This window comes from Vombatus ursinus, unplaced genomic scaffold (genome assembly GCF_900497805.2).
Source record: "Vombatus ursinus unplaced genomic scaffold, bare-nosed wombat genome assembly UNPS02014818.1, whole genome shotgun sequence".
NCBI classification, from domain to species: Eukaryota; Metazoa; Chordata; class Mammalia; order Diprotodontia; family Vombatidae; genus Vombatus; species Vombatus ursinus.
The window spans coordinates 3405063-3426610 of record NW_020954596.1 but is presented as its reverse complement, the minus strand read 5'-3'; the positions used below and the strand labels follow the sequence as shown (position 1 = coordinate 3426610).

At 42.1% G+C, this 21548-nt stretch overlaps 1 protein-coding gene across 1 annotated transcript; it reads left to right on the top strand.

Annotated features, from left to right (window-relative positions):
- The first annotated feature begins 6104 nt into the window (after positions 1-6104).
- LOC114023730 (retinol dehydrogenase 11-like) lies at positions 6105-20863 on the top strand. Its single transcript, XM_027836540.1, has 6 exons — positions 6105-6400; positions 8877-9116; positions 9381-9470; positions 15314-15502; positions 19248-19354; positions 19831-20863. Exons 1-6 carry the CDS (start codon positions 6208-6210, stop codon positions 20026-20028), a joined length of 1017 nt encoding a protein of 338 aa, XP_027692341.1. The 5' UTR covers positions 6105-6207; the 3' UTR covers positions 20029-20863.
- The last annotated feature ends 685 nt before the right edge of the window (positions 20864-21548 follow it).

Below are 21548 nucleotides of genomic sequence, written 5' to 3'. Positions count from 1 at the left end.
GCTGTTGCTGGGGTAGTTTTTTCGTGTTTAGATTGTGCCCTCTGAAGCCCAGTCAATGGGATAAGAGGTAGGGGCTAGGGAGGGGTTGCGGTTAGAAACTATCAAAATGCTTGCTTGGCTGACACCACCTTCGGTCTTGCATTGAACTGCTTTTTAGTGTGAGTCGCCCTTTCTCAAGATCAAAATAAAATCCTTTCTACTTTCTACCTGGAGAAGCCTCTGAATTAATTTGGGTGAAGGTCATCGCTGTCCCACACACAGTAATTACCAATTTTTCCCTTTATCCACCATAATGTTTCTAGTCCTTACTGAGTCTCATCCCTCAGTAATGAACCTGAATGGCAGGATTTTTTTCCTGAAGCTATTGCAGCTCATTTATCTAGAAAGGCTCAGAGTTGTCCCTCCTGCTCTCTTAAATAAGTTTCTCTTTTTGTAGGGAGGAAGCAAGACAGTTCTTAAAATTAAAGTTGAACATAATCTATTACAAAAATGGGAAGGAGTCTCATACTTTATAGTCAAAATTTCTGATTTCAAGATACCAGCTTAAAGTTATTTTTAAATTGATCAGTACTTTAGTTTGTAAGATTCCCTTAGTATCTAATTGGGTGTTTTAGTCAAACGAAATTACCTTTTGATTGTTTCCTGGTTCACAAACGTTTTCTCTCTTTCATGAGCCAGAAAAAGGTTAATAGTATAGGCAGGCAGTTTTTAAGTGCCAGGTCTATTTTTTTCTTCTTTTGAAGTTTCACTGGCAATTTCTGTAATCAGTAAGATGACCTCTAGTTGTAAAACAATAAATCTGTTGTTCTAGGGGTGGTGGGAAATGCTCTTCATTCCCCTAAAATGAATTTTAAATAATATTAACACAATTACTTGCTAGCATTTATTTCAACATAAAAACATACAAACCACAAGATAGGTTTGAGGGGAAAAGATTCTCCCTCCCCCACCACCTTTTTTTCTTATCTGGCCTTCTATACTGCAGAATCTGGCCACAATTCAGGAATGTAAAAGCAGAGAAAGAATCTCAAAACTTTATAGAGATACACATTAGTTAACAAGAGAGAAATATGCTGGCAAAGTTTTTCCTCCTGAACTCTGTGCACACAATTACACTCCCTGAGGGACAAACATAGGCACAGAAAAAATATAAACAAACCAACAACTGAGACAGTGGTGCCAATATTAAAAGTTATTTCTCCTAGATGTCTCCAGAGGTCATGCTGTCTATCACACACACACAAATATACACACAGCCTAAGAAATTATTACCCTTTAAAAATTTCACCTCTGATCTGACACTTTTATTAATCACAAACCAGATAATCTTTACCTAGTTTTTCCTCTGCCTCTCTCCTCTCCCTCTGATCCAACCAATCAAAAGAGAGAAAAAGAAACTTTGATCTTTATCCTATGATACAGAGAGCAATTGCCATTTCATGGTTTCTCTTACCAGAACTCATCTTTGCCTAGGCTATAAATTTTCCACTCCATTACGCAACATAAACAGGGTTTACCCCACCCCTCAATTGCATGAAGCTTATTATAGCACAAGCCAATGTGCATTTTCCAGGTGTCCCCATATTTGTGGAGCTCAGGTCACCCCTCCCACATCCAGCTGGATGTGGGTGGCCAAGGTGGGATTGCCCTTCAGCAGATATACCACCTCTCAGGGATGAGACAAGCCAGGATACCCCCTGTGGAAGCCTCACTCCCCAAGCCCATGTCTTTGGTATCCTGCCTACTATGCCAAATGTAAGAGGGAAAAATCATTCTCCCTTAATCATGCCTGTTGTAGAGTGGCATACCCTCTTGAGAGAATACTGAGATACCAAAGAAAGAGAGGCTCACAACAGCTTAGTTATTAATAGGCTTTATTAGGGTTAATAGGTTGATTGGGAGAGTTTACTCACAAGAGGCCAGTCATCCTGAGCAGGACAAAGTTTACATCTTGGATCCTCACACAAACCCTAGACCAGGTCAGGTATCATGTAGAAACAACAAGGAAGACATTGTATCAGGATGACCCAGGGTCATGTGCAAGTTTTTCCATGGGATAGTTGGAGCTTCTTTTGCCGTTTACGTTTATTCAAGGTAGTTTACATTTTTCTGTGGAATCATAGGTCACATTCCCTCTTTGGTTACCACCATACAGTGGTATCGTTGAGTCAAAGGGGACAAATGGTTTAATAGCTTTTGGGGCATAGTTCCAAATTGCTTTCTAGAATAGCTGGACAAATCTAATGTCATCTTTTGGACAAGTTGGACAAGTCATCTTTTCTCTGAATCCTTTGATGGCTACTTTCCAAAAACCCAGACTGCATCTCAGAATGTACATGGCTTTCTTCTTTACTATCACAAATTACAAAATGGAGTAGACATTTCCCCAAATGGCCAAGGTACTCCATTTCTATTTTAGTCACTAGTTGCTTTTTTTGGGAGAGTACAAGTTCCTTCACTACTTCCTCTGCATTTGAAGAGTGAAATTACCATCACGACAACCCAAGAAATTATTTGTTGTTCTGCTTTTGGCAGAAAGACTGAGCACTTCAAATATCTAAGCAATTGGAGAGTTGAGGACCATGCCACTATTTTGTATTCATCTCCTTTATCTGTCCTTGTTTCCATTTTCTTGGGGGGGGCGGTGCTGTGGGAGTCTAGGCATGTGACTGCATTAGTGTGGAGAACCCTCAATGTGGAAATTTTCTCCACCCAACCAGATCAACAATTTGGCAACTCTATAACTTACAGTCTTAAAAAATTACCTGGGGCACTGAAAAGAGTAAGGGACTCCTGGTTATATAGCTGGTATCTGCCAGAGGTAAGATTTGAACCTACGTCTTCCTTAAGACTAGCACTCTATCCTTTACGCTGACATCTTCCATGGGAGAGTTATTTGACATTTTTGGCCCTCCACTTGGGCTTCTTTGGCTCAAATGCTGCCTTAGGTATGGTGCCATCTCCAGTTGTCCTGGTCTATATCTTGCCACTGGACCCAGATGACTCTGGAGGAGAGAGTGAGGCAGGTAATTTTGCACAGCCCTGCCTCAGTTAAATGCAATTCACTTGCATGTCATGGCATCATCTTCCTGATGTCATGGTCCTCTTGCCTTAGATATAGGTGACACAATTTGATGGTGAAATAGAGTTCTGGATATGGATTCAGGAAACTTGGTTTTGAATTCTGCGTCAGAGACCAACTGTGTGACCCTGAGTTAGGTGTTTGCCTTCTCTATGCCACAGTTTCCTTATCTGCAAAAGAGATGATAATATTCACCTCACAAAGCTGTTGGAGGAATCAAATAAGAAAGTATCTTTAAAGTGCTTTGCAAACCTCAAAGTGCCATACAAATGCTAGCTATTATTAGTTATAGCATAGCTTGTCACCATATTAATTTTCTCTCAAGGGAATTTAATAACTGAGTTGTCAACCAGGTGGTGTTCTGCTTGAACAACCAGCCCAGCCAGCTTGTCCATTTCTGTTGCTTATGTGAAAGTCTTCCTAAAGGCTGCAGTATCCCTGTCTGCAAATGGCCAGACTGGTCTTCCCACTGATCCAGCAATGCTTGGCAGGCAGAGCTAAGCAATTTGAACCAATCTCTGTTGGCTGGATCTGAAATTAGTCTGGGGAATGAAATGAAATAACTGCATAAAACTACAATCTGTAATTAGCTCATAACCACCTTCTCATCCTTACCACCTCTTCTAGGCTCCCACCTCTCTGGTCAGGCTCCTGTGCACCCAGGACTCAGATACTTACCCTGCTATGGTCTCATCATTTATTGTTCATAAATAGAAAGGAAATAGATGAAGCTTCTCACATGAAAGCATCCACTTCTAGCCATTTCCTAACCTGCCTCCTGGTTATCCCAGATCTTTGAATACAGCAGAGAGGACACATACCTGAGACTCCTGGGGAAGGAAGAGGAGTTATCCAAACTCTTTCTTAGGATCACAGACTAGAAAAATGGAGGGGAGTAAGAGATGATGAGAGAAATAATCTTTTTAACTTTCCAGCCCAATGGGATTCACAGTAGTTGGCCATTTTAACAACTTGGGATCTTTTCTCCTTGAGGACACTAGTAATCTCACTCCCAGGATCAGGACTTTTCCCACAATACTAATGGGGGTTATCTCCACACTTCCCAATGTGTCACCAATCACTACTTCCCTTGCCCTCATGGCAGGCAGAAAGTCCATATACAAGGGAAGCTGAATGAAGAGTAGCCTACCCCAGATCCTGCAATGTACAGATCTCATCCTCCTTCTTCCCATGAGGGCACTTGCCCTTGTTGCAAATGAGAATCCATCATGATCTCCATTGGAAGGAATGAGAGGTGATCCCTCTCTCCTGTAGCAAGGTCACCCCAAATCTCCCAGTCTTGCTGGCAAGCATTACTCCAGAAATAGGTGTAAACAATTGAAGGGTTAATGTATAAGATCTTCCCTACCCACAGCCCAAGGCAAGGGACAAGGAACTTCCCTAAGGTATTGTTCTGGGATTTGTTCCAACCCAGACCCACCTTGGGGAACTATCTTAGAAATAGGTCTTGAGATAAACATCCAGGGACTTGGCCAGTTCCTGGGTATTGACCTGAGACATTTTTGATTGTTCTTGAGGTTGGTGAGTTTCGGCCAAAACTCTCAGGTCCTTAAGATCAATCACCTGTTCCTTGGCTCCCTGCCTTCTTTGTGTAAGGATGATAAAAAGGGTCTCCAGAAAGGGATTTTGGGAGTGTCCCTTGGAGAGGACACTCTGCTGTAGGGACTTTCCCAACTGAGACCCTGATGGCTGTGATAGAGGACTCCCCCAGTCAGATGTTCAAGAGTTGGTGCTTCCTCGGATTGGTAATGTATTTTTTTCTTCTTTATTTCTCTATCTTTCTATTCTCTCTGTCTTTGCTTCTAAGATTGTATAATCATATGTAATCACATTTATGTGCATGTATGTTTATGGTTATTATCATTATTAAATCATTTATAAGCTAGGAAAAGTGTGAAAGTGTCTGTGTGGGTACAGATCCGAACCTGTGAAACAAATTATAAGTGTGGCAGCCCGTAACACCTTACTGTTACAACAATTCAAAGAGATGAGGACAAGCAGAGCTGCAGGTTGCACACACATCTTTTATAAAAATCTAAATTAGTCAATGTGCTGGTCTCACACTATGCATAGCTCTTGTCTGAAGAGAGGCCACAGGGAGCCCTTATGCTGAGGGAAAAGAGAACCCAAGCCACAGAGAGCCCCCAGTTTGAAGAGGGAGCTGTTCTTACCGTCAGGGGGGCTCTGTCTGCTAGGGAGCTGAGCCTTTAGCAAGGCTCCAGTCTAGGGCAGGATGAAACAACAATAGAATAGAAGCCAAAGCAAGACAGGAAGAACTAGGTCGCTGTTAGATTGAGGGACAGGGATTGGCAACAGTCTAAGAGAAAGTGTATGTAGACAGAGGCATAGTAGAAAAATCCTTAACCATTGTATTTCTTCTGTACCACCTCAGACCAGCTGAGAGGAGGAGCAGGTAGGAAAGAACGATGTGCCCCTGGCTGCCATCCCTAGGCTGCATGTTGCTGTAATGTTTGTCTGTCTGTGTGCTGTTTCATTCTGCTGTTAAATCACAGTCATTTGCATTGATTTTGTCTTCTTCTTTTGAGTTAGGGAGTTCAAGATTGATGATAAAGAAAGCCAACCCATGGGGCTCGACCTGAGTAGGAGAATAAAAGTCATTTTGGTAATTTCTGGGTGTAAGGCTACAAGGAGATGAGCCTGTAAGTTGTGTGGGGTATGATGGTATTGGCTCTGGGTGGTATTACTCCTGGCTTAGCCTAGCACCCTGCACACATCCTGCTTCACACACATCAGGAAAATGAGGTCCAGAGGTAGGAAATGCCTTGCCAGGCTCATTTGTGTATTCCATGCTGCCTTTTGGCAATCTTTCTGCCAGCTAGGAGAATGATAAAGGGCTAAAGCAGGAATAATTCATCCACCTTCATTCTGTCTGTGGTCAGGTCAATTGAGTTTGACCAATTCATTTCAGTTTTGCTTTGATCAAAGTCCTTGGCATTCCATTCTTTTGCCAGACTACAACCTCCTCCCCCTCCAAATAAGGGAAGTATGAACTTTTCAAAGTCAGAACGAAGGACACTGGACATTGGAGTAGCCTTGGGTGTCTCATCTCAGCTCTTCAAAGGGTTAGATCTCCACCTAGTTTCATGGGGCTGCTGGCATTGCTGGGCATGGAGGCCTGGATTCTGGGCAGTTTTATTTGCTATGTCCTTCCTTCCCTCTTTCTCCTCCTGGTTGTGCTATTGAGGCTGTATGGAGAGGGGTCAAACATCTGGTCTCTCCAGAGTTGCGCTGTAGACTTAACTGGGAAGACTGCTGTAGTGACTGGAGCCAACTCAGGTGAGAACTCCCTCTCACTGCCTAGGGACTCCATTCCTCTCATTCCTTCCCTTCCCAGGCTCCCCATCTCTCTTCCAGACAATGTTCTCATTCCTCCCCACTGCACTCTGTCACCCATCATATGTACAGAACCACCCATCTCTCTTACTAGGGTTTCCATTCCTTCCATCCTTCTACCTGTGTAAAAGTCAACATTTCCCTCTCTTTCCAGGGTCCTTATCTTTCCCACCACTGCCCTCCCCTAAGAGCTTCATCTTCCCTTCACCTCATCATCGCCACTCCCCATAAAGCGGTCTAGAGCATTGTAATCAAAAGGATTACGGACTGCACAGTATTTCACTTTAGGTTCGGATCTCAAGATCTAATGACACACACAGTATAAATTTAACAATCACATTTATTTTACAATGTTAATAATGATTAAGGCAACACACAAACAAATAAAGGTAATAACATTCAATACAATAAGTAATAATCAAAATCAAGAAAAGGGAGAATAAAAAAAGAAAGGATACATACTCACTAATCAGGGAGGCAAAGGAGCGGTGGCCTGCTCCTACTCAAACCAGAGGCGGTGCTCAAGGTCCACCTCTAACAACAGAGACTCGGCATCCCTGTCTCTGGCATCGATCAAAGTACTCCAGAAAATCCCCTTTCAAATGACCCTTTTATATCTATGTAAACCAGGGAAAAACAATCTTAGCATTTTACGCACCCAAAACAAAATACATGGCCTCTGCCTCCCTGACCAGACCTCTTGACCATCTCCAGTCTCTCTGGTCCTGTAGGTATTTGAACTTTCCTGGTTAGTAAAGTTAAAGTACTGTGCAGTCCTTTATCCTTTAGATTACAAGTGTTCATCTTTCCCTTCCCTCATTCGTAGGTCTACCCATTAAAACAACCAGTTGTTAATTATCCACTCAATGCAGAAGTTGTTGTTCATTCATTTCAGTCATGTCCAATTCTTGGTGATCTTATTTGGGGTTTTCTTAGAAAGATGATGGAGTGGTTTGCCATTTCCTTTTCCAGCTCATTTGACAGATGAGGAAACTGAGAAAAACAGGGTTCAGTGACTTGCTCAAGGTCACACAGTAAAGTGTCTGAGGTCAGATGTGAACTCAGGAAAATGAGTCTTCTGACTCTCAGCTCTATGCTGTATTCACTGTGCCACCTAGCTGACACACACGTGTATATATATATATATATAGGTTTACATATATGTATACATATACACATATACATATATTTTTTAGAGAGGTACAAAATAAAGTGGTATTTGAGGTAAAATAGGGAAGATCAGAGAAGACTTCATGGAAGAGGTAGTATTTAAGTTGAACTTTTTAAGTGAGTTCAATATGGGGAAAAGGAGGCAGGTTATTCCACATATAAGGAACAATGTGAGCAAAGATTCAAAACACAGATGGCAGCAGGACATATTACAACTAGGTAGCGTCATAGTACAGAGAGCACTGGACCTAGAGTGCAGAAGACCTGAGTTCAAAGAAAGTTCAAAACTTTCTAGCACTGTGACCCTGGACAGGTCATTGAACTGCCTCAGTTTCATCAGCTTCAAGAAGAGGATAATAATAACACCTACCTCCCGGGGTTGTTATGAGGCTTTGCTAACCTTAAAGTTAAAGAGTAGCTATTTCTATTAATGTTTATTATAGGGGCAAAGAGGCATCCAGTTTTGATGGAGCACAGAGAGCATGAAGAGAAACTACGTGAAATAAAACTGGAAAAATAGAGTAACACTAAATTTTAGAGGGTCTTGAATGCCAGGCCAGGGAATTTGAATTCTACTCAGGAGGTAATGGGAGGGACACTGAACATTTTTGGCAGTGAGGAACATGATAAGAAAGATTGTTAAGGCTGCTTTTGAAGAATAGATCAGAGGTGGGAGAGAGCAGAAGCAAGACGTCCTAAACTATTGCACCAGTCCAAGAACTGGTAGGGATGTCAGTGAGAATCCCTCCTAATTACTATCACTCTCATTTCTTTTCCCATTTTTTCCCCTCTACCACTCTTATTGCTTTCTTAAATTCTTCCAGGAATTTTTGTTGGGCTTGGGTCCAATTAGCATTTTTTTTAGGCAACTGGGGTTAAATGACTTGCCCAGGGTCACACAGCTAGTAAGTGTCAGGTGGTTGGTCTGAGGCTGGTTTGAACTCAGGTCCTCCTGACCTCAGGGCCAGTGCTGTATCCACTGTGCCACGTAGCCGCCCCTTCCTGTCACTATCTCAACCCTCACCATTAGATTGTAAACTGCACAGGAGCAGGAACTAGGTCTGATCTAAATTTTATCCCTCTTCCAGTGCTCAGCATAGGGCTCTGCATACTACAGGTGCCCAATTAATGTTTGTTGTATTGTTAAATTTGAGGTAAGGGAGAAACAACCAAGTCAGTTCTAGCTTCCTGCCCTCACCATCCTTGTTCCCCTCCAACTTCTAATCCCAACGTGTCTCCTGTGGCCCAGGGATAGGGAAGGCTGTGTCCTGTGAGCTGGCCCGACGTGGGGCTCGTGTGGTCCTTGCCTGCCGGAGGCTGACTGAGGGGCAAAAGGCTGTTGCAGACATCCAGAAAACCACTGGGAGCAAAGAGCTACTGCTTCGAGAGCTGAACCTCAGCTCTATGGCCTCCATCCAGAGCTTTTCCCAGAAGCTTCTTCAAGAGGAACCCCATATCCACCTGCTGGTCAACAATGCTGGGGTCGCAGGTATATTCCCCCACATTCCAGGTCTAGAGATTGCCCACAACAGAAAATTTTCCCAAACCTTAATGCAACTACCCACCCTAACCCCTTCCCCTCCTAAGCAGCCATACTTCTAAATTACTGTTCCATCTGACCACCTGGTCTGGTCTGATGGTCATAGGCTTCATCCAAGTTCCCCAACACACATCCTTTTCACCCTCTCCCATGTTATTCAACTTGGAGATTCTGTGATGCCTCTAAGCTCTTTGTATTTTTGTTTTCTTCCAGGGATGCCCTGTATTCTTACCTCAGAAGGCCTGGAATTGACTTTCATGACCAACTACCTTGGGCACTTTCTGCTCACAAACTTGTTACTGAGTAAGGAAAAAGTGCACCCTTCCCCCATTCTCTCTTCTCCTCCCAGACCTTTATTCTCTGAACAAAGCCAGGCTTCACAAACCCATAGAATCCCAGTGGTGGAAGGGACTTCAGAGTCAGTCCTTCTTCTTATTTTTTTTAATTTTTTTGTTTTTTGTTTTTTGGTGAGGCAATCCGGGTTAAGTGACTTGCCCAGGGTCACGCAGCTAGTAAGTGTCATGTGTCTGAGACTGACTTTGAACTCAGATCCTTCTCAGGCCAAGGTCAGAGCTCTATCCACTGCACCACCTAGCTGCCCCAGACTCAGCACTTCTTCAACCCCATATGGAGTTATGACCCAGTTTAGGAAGCATTGAAGGGGTAAAGTTTAAGTAACCCTAACTTACTAATTCAGTAAAACATTACCTAAATAGGAATCTCTCTTATATAATGCCTATCTAATCTCTACTTGAGCTCTGGTACTAGGAGATTCACTACCACCAAGAAAAAGCCTATTCCACTTATGGACAGCTCTGGTTATTAGAAAAGTTTTCTTTATACTATATTGAAAGGAGATTTGCCTCCCTATTATGTTCTTCTCCTGTTCTTAGTTCTGTTCTCTGGGTCCAACCAGAATAAACCTAATCCCTCATCCTTGTGGCAAGTTTTCAGATACCTGAAGATTGTGATCATGCCCTGTTATGTTTTCTCTTCTCTAGACTAAGTTCTGGACTAAGTTCCTCTGTTCTTTCAACCAATCTTCAATATGGCCTATTCTCCAGCCTCCTTACCATTCCATTTGTCACTTGTATACTTCCCATCTTGTCCATCCCTTTCTTAATACATGGCTTCTGCAATTACTTCCTCTAAGGCTCTCACTTCATTTATAATATCATTTTGAATTCTTTCTTCATTTCTTCCAGGAATTCTAATCGCTCTCACGGGGAAACTGTCACTTGTAGCTGTTGTGGAGTTATTTTCTTTGTCTGTTTTTTTATAGATTTGTATTTCTTTATGATTTGTATATTCTTTTGTTTACTCATTTTTCCGGCTTTACTTCCTTAATTTGGTTTTTGTGTCAGGGCTAGGCTTTTCACACTTCTGAAAAGAATGGTGCAGTCTTGTTTGGTCCTGATGGGTATTATCTGGGGTCTTGCCAGTTATCTCTAGTTACTGAGCTTTCTGTTCTTCAAGAACCTTAGGAGGGAGGGCAAACAAGCTGCAAACTTCAGTGCCCTAGGACAAGAGGACAATGATCTGACCCAAAGCGGCATCTCAACACTACCCTCCTGGGCTGAGCTTTGCAGAATCCTGATGTCATTCCAGGTTCAGAGGGATACAAATGCATGTTCCAGGTTTCCATGACTTGCCCCTTTTCCACATAGTAGAATGCTGTGGCTAGATTCTTTTCCTAGTGCCTTCTGGCTGACTCTTTGTGTGGACCTGGGAAGGAAAAGACATACTTGGTAGAATTTCGTCTTAGGTTTCTTGATCATTACTTGGTCATGTGCTCTTATTTCACCCTTGCTAGAATTGGGAGTGCTGGGTTGTTTTGCTCCTGATCACTCTGCCATCTTAGCTGTTACATCAGTTCTTTTTTTTAAATAATATTTTGTTTATTTTCCTAATTTTATGTAAAAATAATTTTCACATTCATTTTTTTAAATTTTGAGTTCCAAATTCTCTCCCTCCCTTCCTCCCCTGTCCCCTCACTGAGCTGGTAAACAATTTTCTTTTGGGTAAATAGTATTTTATTTTTTCTAATTACACATAAAGATAGTTTTCAACATTCATTTTTTATTAATTCATTTTTAGTTTTCAACAATCACTTCCATATACTTTTGAGTTTTAAATTTTTCTCCCCCTCCCTCCCCACCTCCCTCCCTAAGATGGCATGCAATCTGATATAGTCTCTACATATACATTCCTGTTAAACATATTTTCACATTAGTCATTCAACATTCATTTTTTATAAGATTTTGAGTTTCAAATTTTTTCTCCCTCTCTACCTCCCCTCCCCCCTCCCAAAGTAGCAAACAATTTGATACTGGTTATACATGTGCAATCATGTAAATGTATTTCCCCATTGTGGTTGTGGTTTATCCTTCATTCTTGAAGAAGACTGTGACATTAGGGAGATGATGACCTAACTCTCAAGTGAATTAGATTTAAGTGAGGGAGAGCTGTGCAAAATCATCAGCCTCACTTTCTCCTCCAGAGCCATCTGGGTCCAGTGGCCAGATAGATATAGATCAGAATGATTGGAGATGACCCAGGATGCAGTGGGAAACTTTGACCTTTTTAAGCTAAGGTCTTTTCGAGTTCTCACTTTAAGTGAGGCAAGACCCATTCAGTGAATAGGCTTCTTTAAGAAGTGAGTCAAGGAATGGCTCCTTTACTCAAAAAAAAAAAAAAAAAATTGAACTGGGAAGGAAAGACTCTCAAGGTTGCTGGCCAAAAGAAAAACAATTACTATTCACATTCACTCTGAGCCAGGAGGGTCACCCCCCCCCCCCAAAAAAATAACCATTAAGTGGTGCTTGGGTAGAGACCTACTGTTGTCCCATCAAAGAGATCCAAAGTGAATTGGGTTTAAGGCATGGTGTTTAAGAAAGAAATTTAGCCAGTAGATCCCAAGTTAACTAGGTAGGTTTTAGACATCAAAATTTACCTTTCTTTAGGCAGAACACCCTCAGGTAAGGGGAAGAGAGGAGAGGAGAGGGGTGACAGAACAAAAGGGAAAGCCACACAAAAAAAGTGAAAATAGTATGCTTCGATCTATATTCAGACTCCATAGTTCTTTCTTTGGATGTGGATAGCATTTTCCATCATGAATCTTTTGGAATTGTCTGAGATTATTGTATTGCTGAGAAGAGCTAAGTCAATCATAGTTGATCATTGCACAATGTTGCTGTTACTGTGTCCAATATTCTCCTAGTTCTGCTCACTAAACTCAGTACCAGATGATGTAAGTCTTTTCTGAAGTCTGCCTGCTCATGATTTCTTATGGAACAATAGTATTCCATCACATTCATATACCACAACTTGTTCAGCCATTCCCCAATGGATGGGCTTCTCCTCAATTTCCAATTCTTTGCTACCACAGAAACAGCTGCTATAAATATTTTTGTACAAGTGGGTCCTTTTCCCTTTTTAATGATCTCTTTGGGATACAGCCCTGGTAGTGGTACTGCTGGGTCAGAGGGTATGCACAGTGGATTGCCCTTTGGGCAAGGTTCCAATGGTTGGGTCAGTTCACAATACCTTACTGTCCCAGTTTTCCCACATCTCCAACTTTTATCATTTTCTTTTTCTGTCATATTAGCCAATCTGATAGGTGTGAAGTGGTACCTCAGAGTTGTTTTAATTTGTTTTTTTGTTTTGTTTTGTTTTGTTTTTTGTTTGTTTTTGGTTTTTGGTTTTTGTTTTTTGTTTTTAGGCAATTGGGGTTAAGTGACTTGCCCAGGGTCACATAGCTAGTAAGCGTGAAGTGTTTGGTCTGAGGCTGGATTTGAAATTTGAACTCAGGTCCTCCTGACTTCAGGGCTGGTGCTCTATCCACTGCACCACCTAGCTGCCCCAGAGTTGTTTTAATTTGACTAATTAATCAATTTAATTACTTTAATTTAATTTCTCTAATCAATAGTGAGTTAGAGCATTTTTCATATGACTATAGATAGCTTTAATTTCTTCATCTGAAACTGCCTGTTCATATCCTTTGACTATTTATCAATTGGGGAATGGCTTGTATTCTTATAAATTTGACTCAGTTCTCTATATATTTGAGAAATGAGGCCTTTATCAGAAACTTGCTGTAAAAGCTGCTTCCAATATTTCTGTTTTCCTCCTAATCTTGGTTTTGTTGGTTTTGTTTGTGCAAAAACTTTTTCATTTAATGTAATCAAAATAATCAGTTTTGCATTTCATAGTGTTCTCTATCTTTTGTTTGGTCATAAATCCTTCCCTTCTCCATAAATCTGAGAAGTAAACTATTCCTTGCTCTCCTCGTTTGCTTATGGTATCAGCCTTTATGTCTAAATCGTGTACCCATTTTAACCTTATCTTGGTATAGTGTGTGAGAAGTTGATCTTTTTCTAGTTTCTGCCATAGTGTTTTCCAGTTTTCCCAGCAGATTTTGTCAAATAGTGAGTTCTTAACCCAGAAACTGGAATCTTTGGGTTTATCAAACAGTAGATTACTTTAATCATTTACTACTGTGTCTTGTGTACCTAATCTATTCCACTGATCCACCACTCTATTTTTTTAGCCAGTACCAAATAGTTTTGATGATTATTGCTTTACAATATAGTTTTAGATTAGGTACGGCTAGGCCACCTTCCTTTGCATTTTTTTTCCATCAATTCCCTTGATATTCTTGACCCTTTGTTCTTCCAGATTAATTTTGTTATTTTTTTCTAGTTCTATGAAATTTTTTTTTGGTAGTTTGACTGGTATGGCACTGAATAAGTAAATTAATTTAGATAGAATTGTCATTTTTATTACATTAACTCGGCCCACCTATGAGAAATTGATCTTTTTCCAGTTGTTTAGATCTGACTTTATTTGTGGAGCTGGAAGGGACATTCTGGGTCATGGAGTCTAACCCTTTCATTTTACAGATAGGACCCAGAGTTAGGATTCCAATCTTGGTCCTTTAACTCCAAACCCAGTATCCCTTCCCTTGGACATCTCTGCCTCCAAAAGCCACACTATACAGGCATTGGAAAAATTCATTCATGATATACTTGAGGAGGAGGTAGAGAAAAACAGGCCAGATGATATTATAATTAAATGGATTAAGAATTGACTGAAAATGGCCAAAGGATATGAATAGGCAGTTTTCAGATGAAGAAATCAAAGCTATCTATAGTCATATAAAATGCTCTAATTACTATGGATTAGAGAAATGAATTAGCCTGCTACTCTAGAGATTTGGGGGAGTTTCCCCTTGGGTGAGATCCAAAACCCTTTCTCCTGGTCGAGCTGAGTTATCTCACTCTCAATGGGAGAGCTCCTTTACTCTGTATCGTCTGGTATATAGCCTCCTATGTATACCTTCTCTAATCTCTGTTTTGCCATTGATTTGGATAAATGAGTCTCTTTGCCATTTGCTACATCTTCCTTGTGAAACTGGTATTAGCTGGGAAATAGGTCAAGCCTTGGATGTACAGCTCGGGATCCCCTTCCCCCCAAAATGATAAAGCAATCACAGGTTAGATAGAACCCAATCATATGCCCCAGTCAAACAATATTTAAGGGAGCAGACAGATATCATTCTAGCCCAGTACCCTCTCTCTCTCTGAGGATAGTAGAGTGGCCTCTGGCCCCAACCTCCTGCTTCCCTTCCTGGCAGGAATGAAACTCTCCTTTAGAGAAGGGAGAGGGGGAGGAAAGGCTAGAGATGCCTATTCTGCCTCCCTTCAAGCCACACACAAGGCAATGTCCTTCTCAGCAGGTAGAGCCTCCCTGTGCATGTGGGGCTCACCACTATTTACTCTCTCTCTGTCCTTACAGTGGTAAACATCAGGGTTTGTCTTTAAACTCAGATCCTCAAAGTCTAAGTTCTGTGCTCTTTCCAGAGATGGTTCTCCAGTCTGAAGGAGACATGACCTCCACTCAAGAAGCTGCTATCGTTACTCCTAGGGAGGATGGTGGATGGTGGGGGGCATTAAGGGTTTCTTGGATGAGAGTATCTGAGGGAAGAGGCAGCGTTAAAAAGCGGAAAGAGCACTGAATTTTGAATCAGGAAATCTGGGTTCAAGTCTCAGCTTTTACACTGATTAACTTACTGACTGTAGAACCCTGAGCAAGTGGCTTTCCATCTCTAGAGTGTTGGAGTAAGGAGAGTTCTTCTTTTATTTCAGAGGGCCTACTGGGGGCAGGCTCAGCCCGAGTGGTGAATGTGAGCTCTTATCGACACAAGTATGGATTTGTGAACGAACAGCACCTAGTAGGGGCTGGGGACCCCCTTCGTAAATATCAGAATTATGACTGTTCCAAGCTGCTGTTGATCCTTTTCACTGAGGAGCTTGCCCAGAGACTTCAAGGGACAGGTAACCATGCCCCTACCCTTATAACCACCTCTAGAGTTTTGTCTACCATCCACCCCTGCATTCCACAGCTCCTCTATACCTCCTCAACTATGGTTCCAACGTCTATCCTGGCTTCTCCCTCTTACATTACCCCACAATCCTGTCCACTTCACTTCTAAATGGGCCTTTGATACCTCCTCAATCTTGGCATCCACCATTTTTCCTTGTTTCACTTCTGTACTGACCCACAATTCCCTCCATTTCCAATATTCTCCTCTGCTGCCACAGGCTTCCACATCTGCTTATGTTACTATGTCATCAACACGTCCCCTAGTTCTGTTCTCCAGAATGTACGCACGTCATACGTATGTATAGTGTGTAGTGAGGGAAAACTGGAAGACAGAAAACCACTGGTACCATTTCTTACATTCCCCAAACTCCAGCACCCCCCCACCAATGCTATTCTATTCAGTGTAATTCAATTCAGCAAATATTTAAGTTACTCATAGGTACAGACCTCTACGCCGGGAGTTGAGAAATACAAAGCTTAGATAAGTCACTGTACCTGTCCTCATAGAGTTTATAGTCTGGCGGAGGGAAGAGACATAATTGCAATAACAAGAGTAATCCACAACAATACTTAATAAGTGCATTACAGGGATAAAAAGTGAGGCCCGAGAGGGGAATAATCTCACCTCCCAGAATACCTATCGTCAGGTCCAGAATCATCGTGTGGTACCCGAGAAAGCCTAAAACGAGTCTGGGACAAGTAAACTGGAGTGGACTAGCCTGAAATGGGTCTGGGGCGAGTAGGCCAAAATACACCCTCAAATTGACCTTGTAATTTACAGTGTAAAAATAATACAAGCAATTGAGACAGATTTACTCGCTTGAGAGGAAGAATCAATTACTATGGTGGCTTGTAAGCTGTCGAAGCCATACATACCTCAAAATTTTGTGCCCTCTAAATTTCAGAATCTTGGTGCAAAGCTCAAGTCTCCCTGCCCTAGTCACAGGTATAGTTATGTTTACTTCACAAATTTAACAAACATTTCTAGAAATACTTATTTTCAATAATAATAGCAATAATAATGTAAGATTTGCAAAGTGACAACAACAAATATTGGTAATGGGAGTTTCCTCACCCTCAGATTCCCTTTACTAATGAAATCACAAAAACACACTATCCTCATCTCTATATTTATGTTTGTTGTTGTCTGGTTGTTTCAGTTAGGTCTGACCCTTTATGACCCCATTTGGGGGTTTTTTTGGCAAAGATACTATAGTGGTTTACCGTTTTGCTCTCCAGCTCATTTTATAGAGGAGGAAACCGAGGCACACTGGATTAAGTGACTTGCCCGGGATCACACAACTAGTAAGTGTCTGGGGCTGGATTTGAACCCAGGAAGATGAGTCTCCTCAACTCCAGGCCTGGCACCCTATCCACTGTGCCACCTAGCTGCCATGTTCATGTTAGTTACCTATATATCTTAGATGTCACAATCTTATCAGAGATATTTGGCATGAAGATTTTTTTCTTCTATCAACCACTCCCCTTCTTTATGCTAGATAAATTAATTTTCATGTAAAAACTTCAATTTTCCATATTAAATGATCTGTTTTATCTTTTGTGATTGAGCTTAGCTCTTGTTTGGTTAAAAATTCTTGCCCTAGCTATGATGTTTGATCTTGTTTTCTTACTTTCTTTATGACTTGACCTTTAATATTCAGGTCCTGTAAGGGTACTCCACTCCAAGAATAAGTAGTGGTGTGATTGAGGGTCCGGAGATAAAGGAAGGGCAATCTCATTCATCCTCTAAAACTACCTCCATGACCCATTCTTCCCACACCCTAATACCTTCTTTTATATTCCTCCATTCAACCAAATGTGACATGGCCCTTGCCCACCTGAAACTCACACTCTAGTAAGGGTTGTCTTAAGGAAGAGAGATGAGACCTGTTCTTAGGTGCAGAGGTCAGAACTAGGAACAGTGGGTAGAAGTTTCTGAGAAGCAGACTTGGGCTTAATGTAAAGAAAACTTCCTAATAATCAGAGCAGCCTAAAAGTGGGATGAATTGTCTCTGAGGTTGTCAGCTCCCTGTCAATGGGGATCTTTTCTTGCTTTTTCTATTTTTAGGCAATTGGGGTTACGTGACTTACCCAGGGTCACACAGCTAGTAAGTGTCAAGTGTTTGGTCTGAGGCCAGATTTGAACTCAGGTCCTCCTGACTTCCGGGCCAGTGCTCTATCCACTGCACCTCTTAGCTGCCCCCCAATGGGGATCTTTATGCAATGACTGGGTGATCATCTTTGGTGATATTGTGGTGGGGATTCTTATGTATGGACCTAGAGTTCACAAATGACCTCTAAGGTCCCAGCTCCCTCTGTTCCAGTTTCATGGTGTGTTGTGGGGTCATCTGAAAGAATTCAGTCAGACCACTTCTAATCCAGGTAAAGGCATTTATTGAGGATTGACGCTCCTCAGAAGGGAGCTAGGTTCCAAAGAGGAATCAGTAACTTAGTAAGACAACACCAGCAAATTTGTGTATAATGATGCTGATTACACAACAGCAATTATGAATATTAAAAAGTCAGGAGGGATTTGTTAAGGAATTAGGTAATGGGAAGGAGTCCTTTCTATGGTTTGGTGGTCAGACATCCTAGTCATGCTGTTTTCTGACTGGCTAGCTATTGTGGTCCTGCCTGGTCAAAATGATGGATAGTTAGGTATTGTGGTCCTGTCTTGGGCTAAATGGTTGAGTACGAGGATACACCTATTCAAATATGAGAATTGGATCCAGGGGCAGTGGTAGCTAGGGGCAGTGGCTGTATTGAGTCTGGGGGCAGCTTTATTAGGACTCCACCACCTGCATTGTGTCTCTCATGCTCTGGATCTGCCTCTCTAGGTGCTGGATGGGATGTTTCCTCCTGGGGGAGGAGCTGCTGCTAGACCCCAAGATCAGTGGGGTGAGGGAAGGGGAAAGAGAGAAAAATCACTTCCTTATCTCCCTTCCCCAAAAGGTGAAGAGCTAGCTTCCTCCCTGAGTGGCTGGCTGACTTCAGCTCACCTGAACTGCCGTCTCCAGGACTAAGGCCAACAAGGGCATGACCTGTTTTCCTCCTTGTCCAATGGGATTGCTTCTTTCCAACTCAGAGAGGCTTTCGTGTTTCTTAACAGGTTAACAGGATGTTAATGTCTTATTGACACATTAAAACCTGAACACCTGTGATTACATCCTGTGACTACATCAAATGGATGGGGGAGAGGAGTGGGTAAATCTCTCTCTTTTCCCCTGAAATTCTCTGATTCTGGGAAATCACAGACACAGAAAAGTCCCCAGAAAGTCCAAAGTGTGTAAGAGGAGGCCAGAGTGCTATGAGTTCAGGTTAAAGAAAGGTTCCTTTCAGCTGGAAGAGATTAAGGAAAACTTCCCAGAGGGGTTGTCACCCTGGAGGATGGTTGTTAAACTGCCCAAAGGTGGAGATGAGGGGAGAGAGAATTCCAGGTACAAGGAACCGCATGAGAAAAGGCAGAGCAGTTAGGAGACGTGAAGAATCTATTTTGACTAGAGTCAGTTTGGGCTGGAGGGAAAATGAGCTAAGGCTTGAAAAGTAGGTTTGAACTAAATTGTGGAAGGTTCTGAACACAAAGGAAAGAAGTTGGGGCTTTCTTTGATAGGGAAGCTCTCAACCTCCATATTGTAACACTTTCTTATATCCATCCCCTCTCACCTAGAGACTCATATTTCACCCCCTGTACCTCAGGTGTGACAGTGAATTCAGTGGAGCCAGGGATTGTAAAGACAGAAATTATGAAGAATTGTATCTGGCTGTATCGCAGCATCTTCTGGCTGTTGAGTGTCTTCTTCAAGGTGAGGAGACGCTGGAAGGGGCATTCTGTTCAGTGTCCCCCACATCCTCCTCAGGGGTTTAGAAGGTGGCAGTCTCTGTACCTCCCCTAGCATTACCCCTCTCCCTTAGATCCCAGAGCAAAGTATATAAACTCTGTCCTTGCTTCCTAGAATCATAACTCATGTTTAGATAATAGTTTCCTCTTTTATAACACATAAGCATCTCTATCACAACAACATTTTGTGATAGATGTGTTATTATCCCTGTTTATTTTATAGAAGGGGAAACTAAGATTGAGAGAAGGGGTAACATAGTGTTAGAGCTAAGACTAATACCCAGGATTCCCTACTCCAAGACAAGTGTGCTCTTTCTACTATGGATTAGAAAGAATTGTTTTCTCTCCCACTCCATACTCCCCCACCCTGATGTGTCCCTGGATCCCTTGAACTGGATGTGACTCTCACATTTGACCCTTCTCCCTTTGCTGTCACCCAAGACACCTGAGCAGGGTGCTGTTCCAGTCCTGTACTTGAGCTTTGCGGAAGAACTGGATGGCATTTCAGGAAAATATTTTAACTCCAAATGTAACCTGACCTTGCCTTCTGAGCCTGCCCGGGATCTTGAAGTGGCCCACAGCCTCTGGAACACCTCAGCCAGACTGACCAACCTTGAGAAAATAACCGAGAGGGAATGACTCGTCAAAGTCCAGTGAACCCTCCCTCCCGCTATTCCCACTCTCACTGCAGTGACTTGATTTGACTAAACTGATCAGAAGACTCTCAGAATTGTTTTTCTGTATGATGTGATTGTGGTATATGCATTGTTCTCCTGGTTCTGCTGACTTTATTCTGCATCAATTCAAAAATGTCTTTCCAGTTTCTGCTGAAATTGTCCATTTCATCCTTTCTTATGGCACAATATTTCATCAATTCATATACTATAATTTGTTTAGTGAGAAAACCAAATTGATTTTATTCTGTAATTGATCGATTTTGCTTTGTAATTGATTTTATTCTGTAGTAGGCAGTGCCACACTTCATTTTCTTTGTCATTAAGCTAATTTCATAAGCACATAAGTTCAGAAATTGAGTCTTCCCTTCTGAATGAGTTTGAAAGTTCAGCTTTCCAGTAAATCACCTTATTTAAAAGAAATCTATTATCTTTGTTCCACCAGCTGCAATTGCAGGATGTTGCTTATCTTTGATATCTGGTCTGTTATCTATACACCATGAGTTATTCTTACAGAATGCAGGTAGACTTCATCAATCAAAGTGGAAGGAGGAGTTGTTGCTAGCCCGGAATTCCCATATCCAAGTCAACAATATTGTCCCTCATACCTATGACGCTACAGGCTCTGTAGCCGATCACATCATTTTCCCCATCTAGGATGCTGCTTTCTATTTCTCAGATACTCTTTCTTTTGTCTATCAAGGCTGTCCCCTTCATCCAGAGTCTTAGCTAGCTGAGGAGGCTGAGACCCTATTTATTGGAAAATTCTTGCTTTGTCAATAAATTGATCATTCTTGGGACTTTGTGCCTCAATTTACTTTGATTTTGATCATAACAGTTTGTCAGCCACAAAGGAACTGGGGGAGGGAGGCTAGTCCTCAGAGCAACCTCTTGCGGGGGGCCTCCCCAGAATGCTCAGGCAGAATTTTCAAGGGGGGCAAGGGAGAGGGAAAAGAGACTTCTCCACAGGGCATCGCACCAGAGACCTGACTCCCCTCAGTCCCAACTCTTTTGAGCCAAAGTCAGCCCTCACACTGCTGAGGAAGTTGCGACTTTGTTTCTTTTGGTGTCCTACTTGTCTTTAGTGTCTCATTTGTGTTTAATGTGACGATGTGGCAATAACTTGTAATAAAAGCCCCTGGGAAACCACCCCCAGAGGATGAGCCCCTTGGAGGAATTTTTCTTTTTCTCTCCATGGGGGAACTCCTGGCTCAGGCCAAGGAGCATATCAGTGGTACCTCTCTAGTGAAGTAAATGTGTCACAAATAACCATAGTGGGCCAGTGACTAGCAGATGGAGTGACTGACAGATTGGTAGTGAGCAGCATTTCCTAAAAGAGTTGGGAAAGCTGTGTTGCAAATGACAATCCACCATGATCTCCATTGGAGGGAATGAGAGGTGATCCCTCTCTCCTATACCAAGGTCACCCCAAATCTCCCAGTCTTGCTGGCAAGCATTACTCCAGAAATAGGTGTAAACAATTTA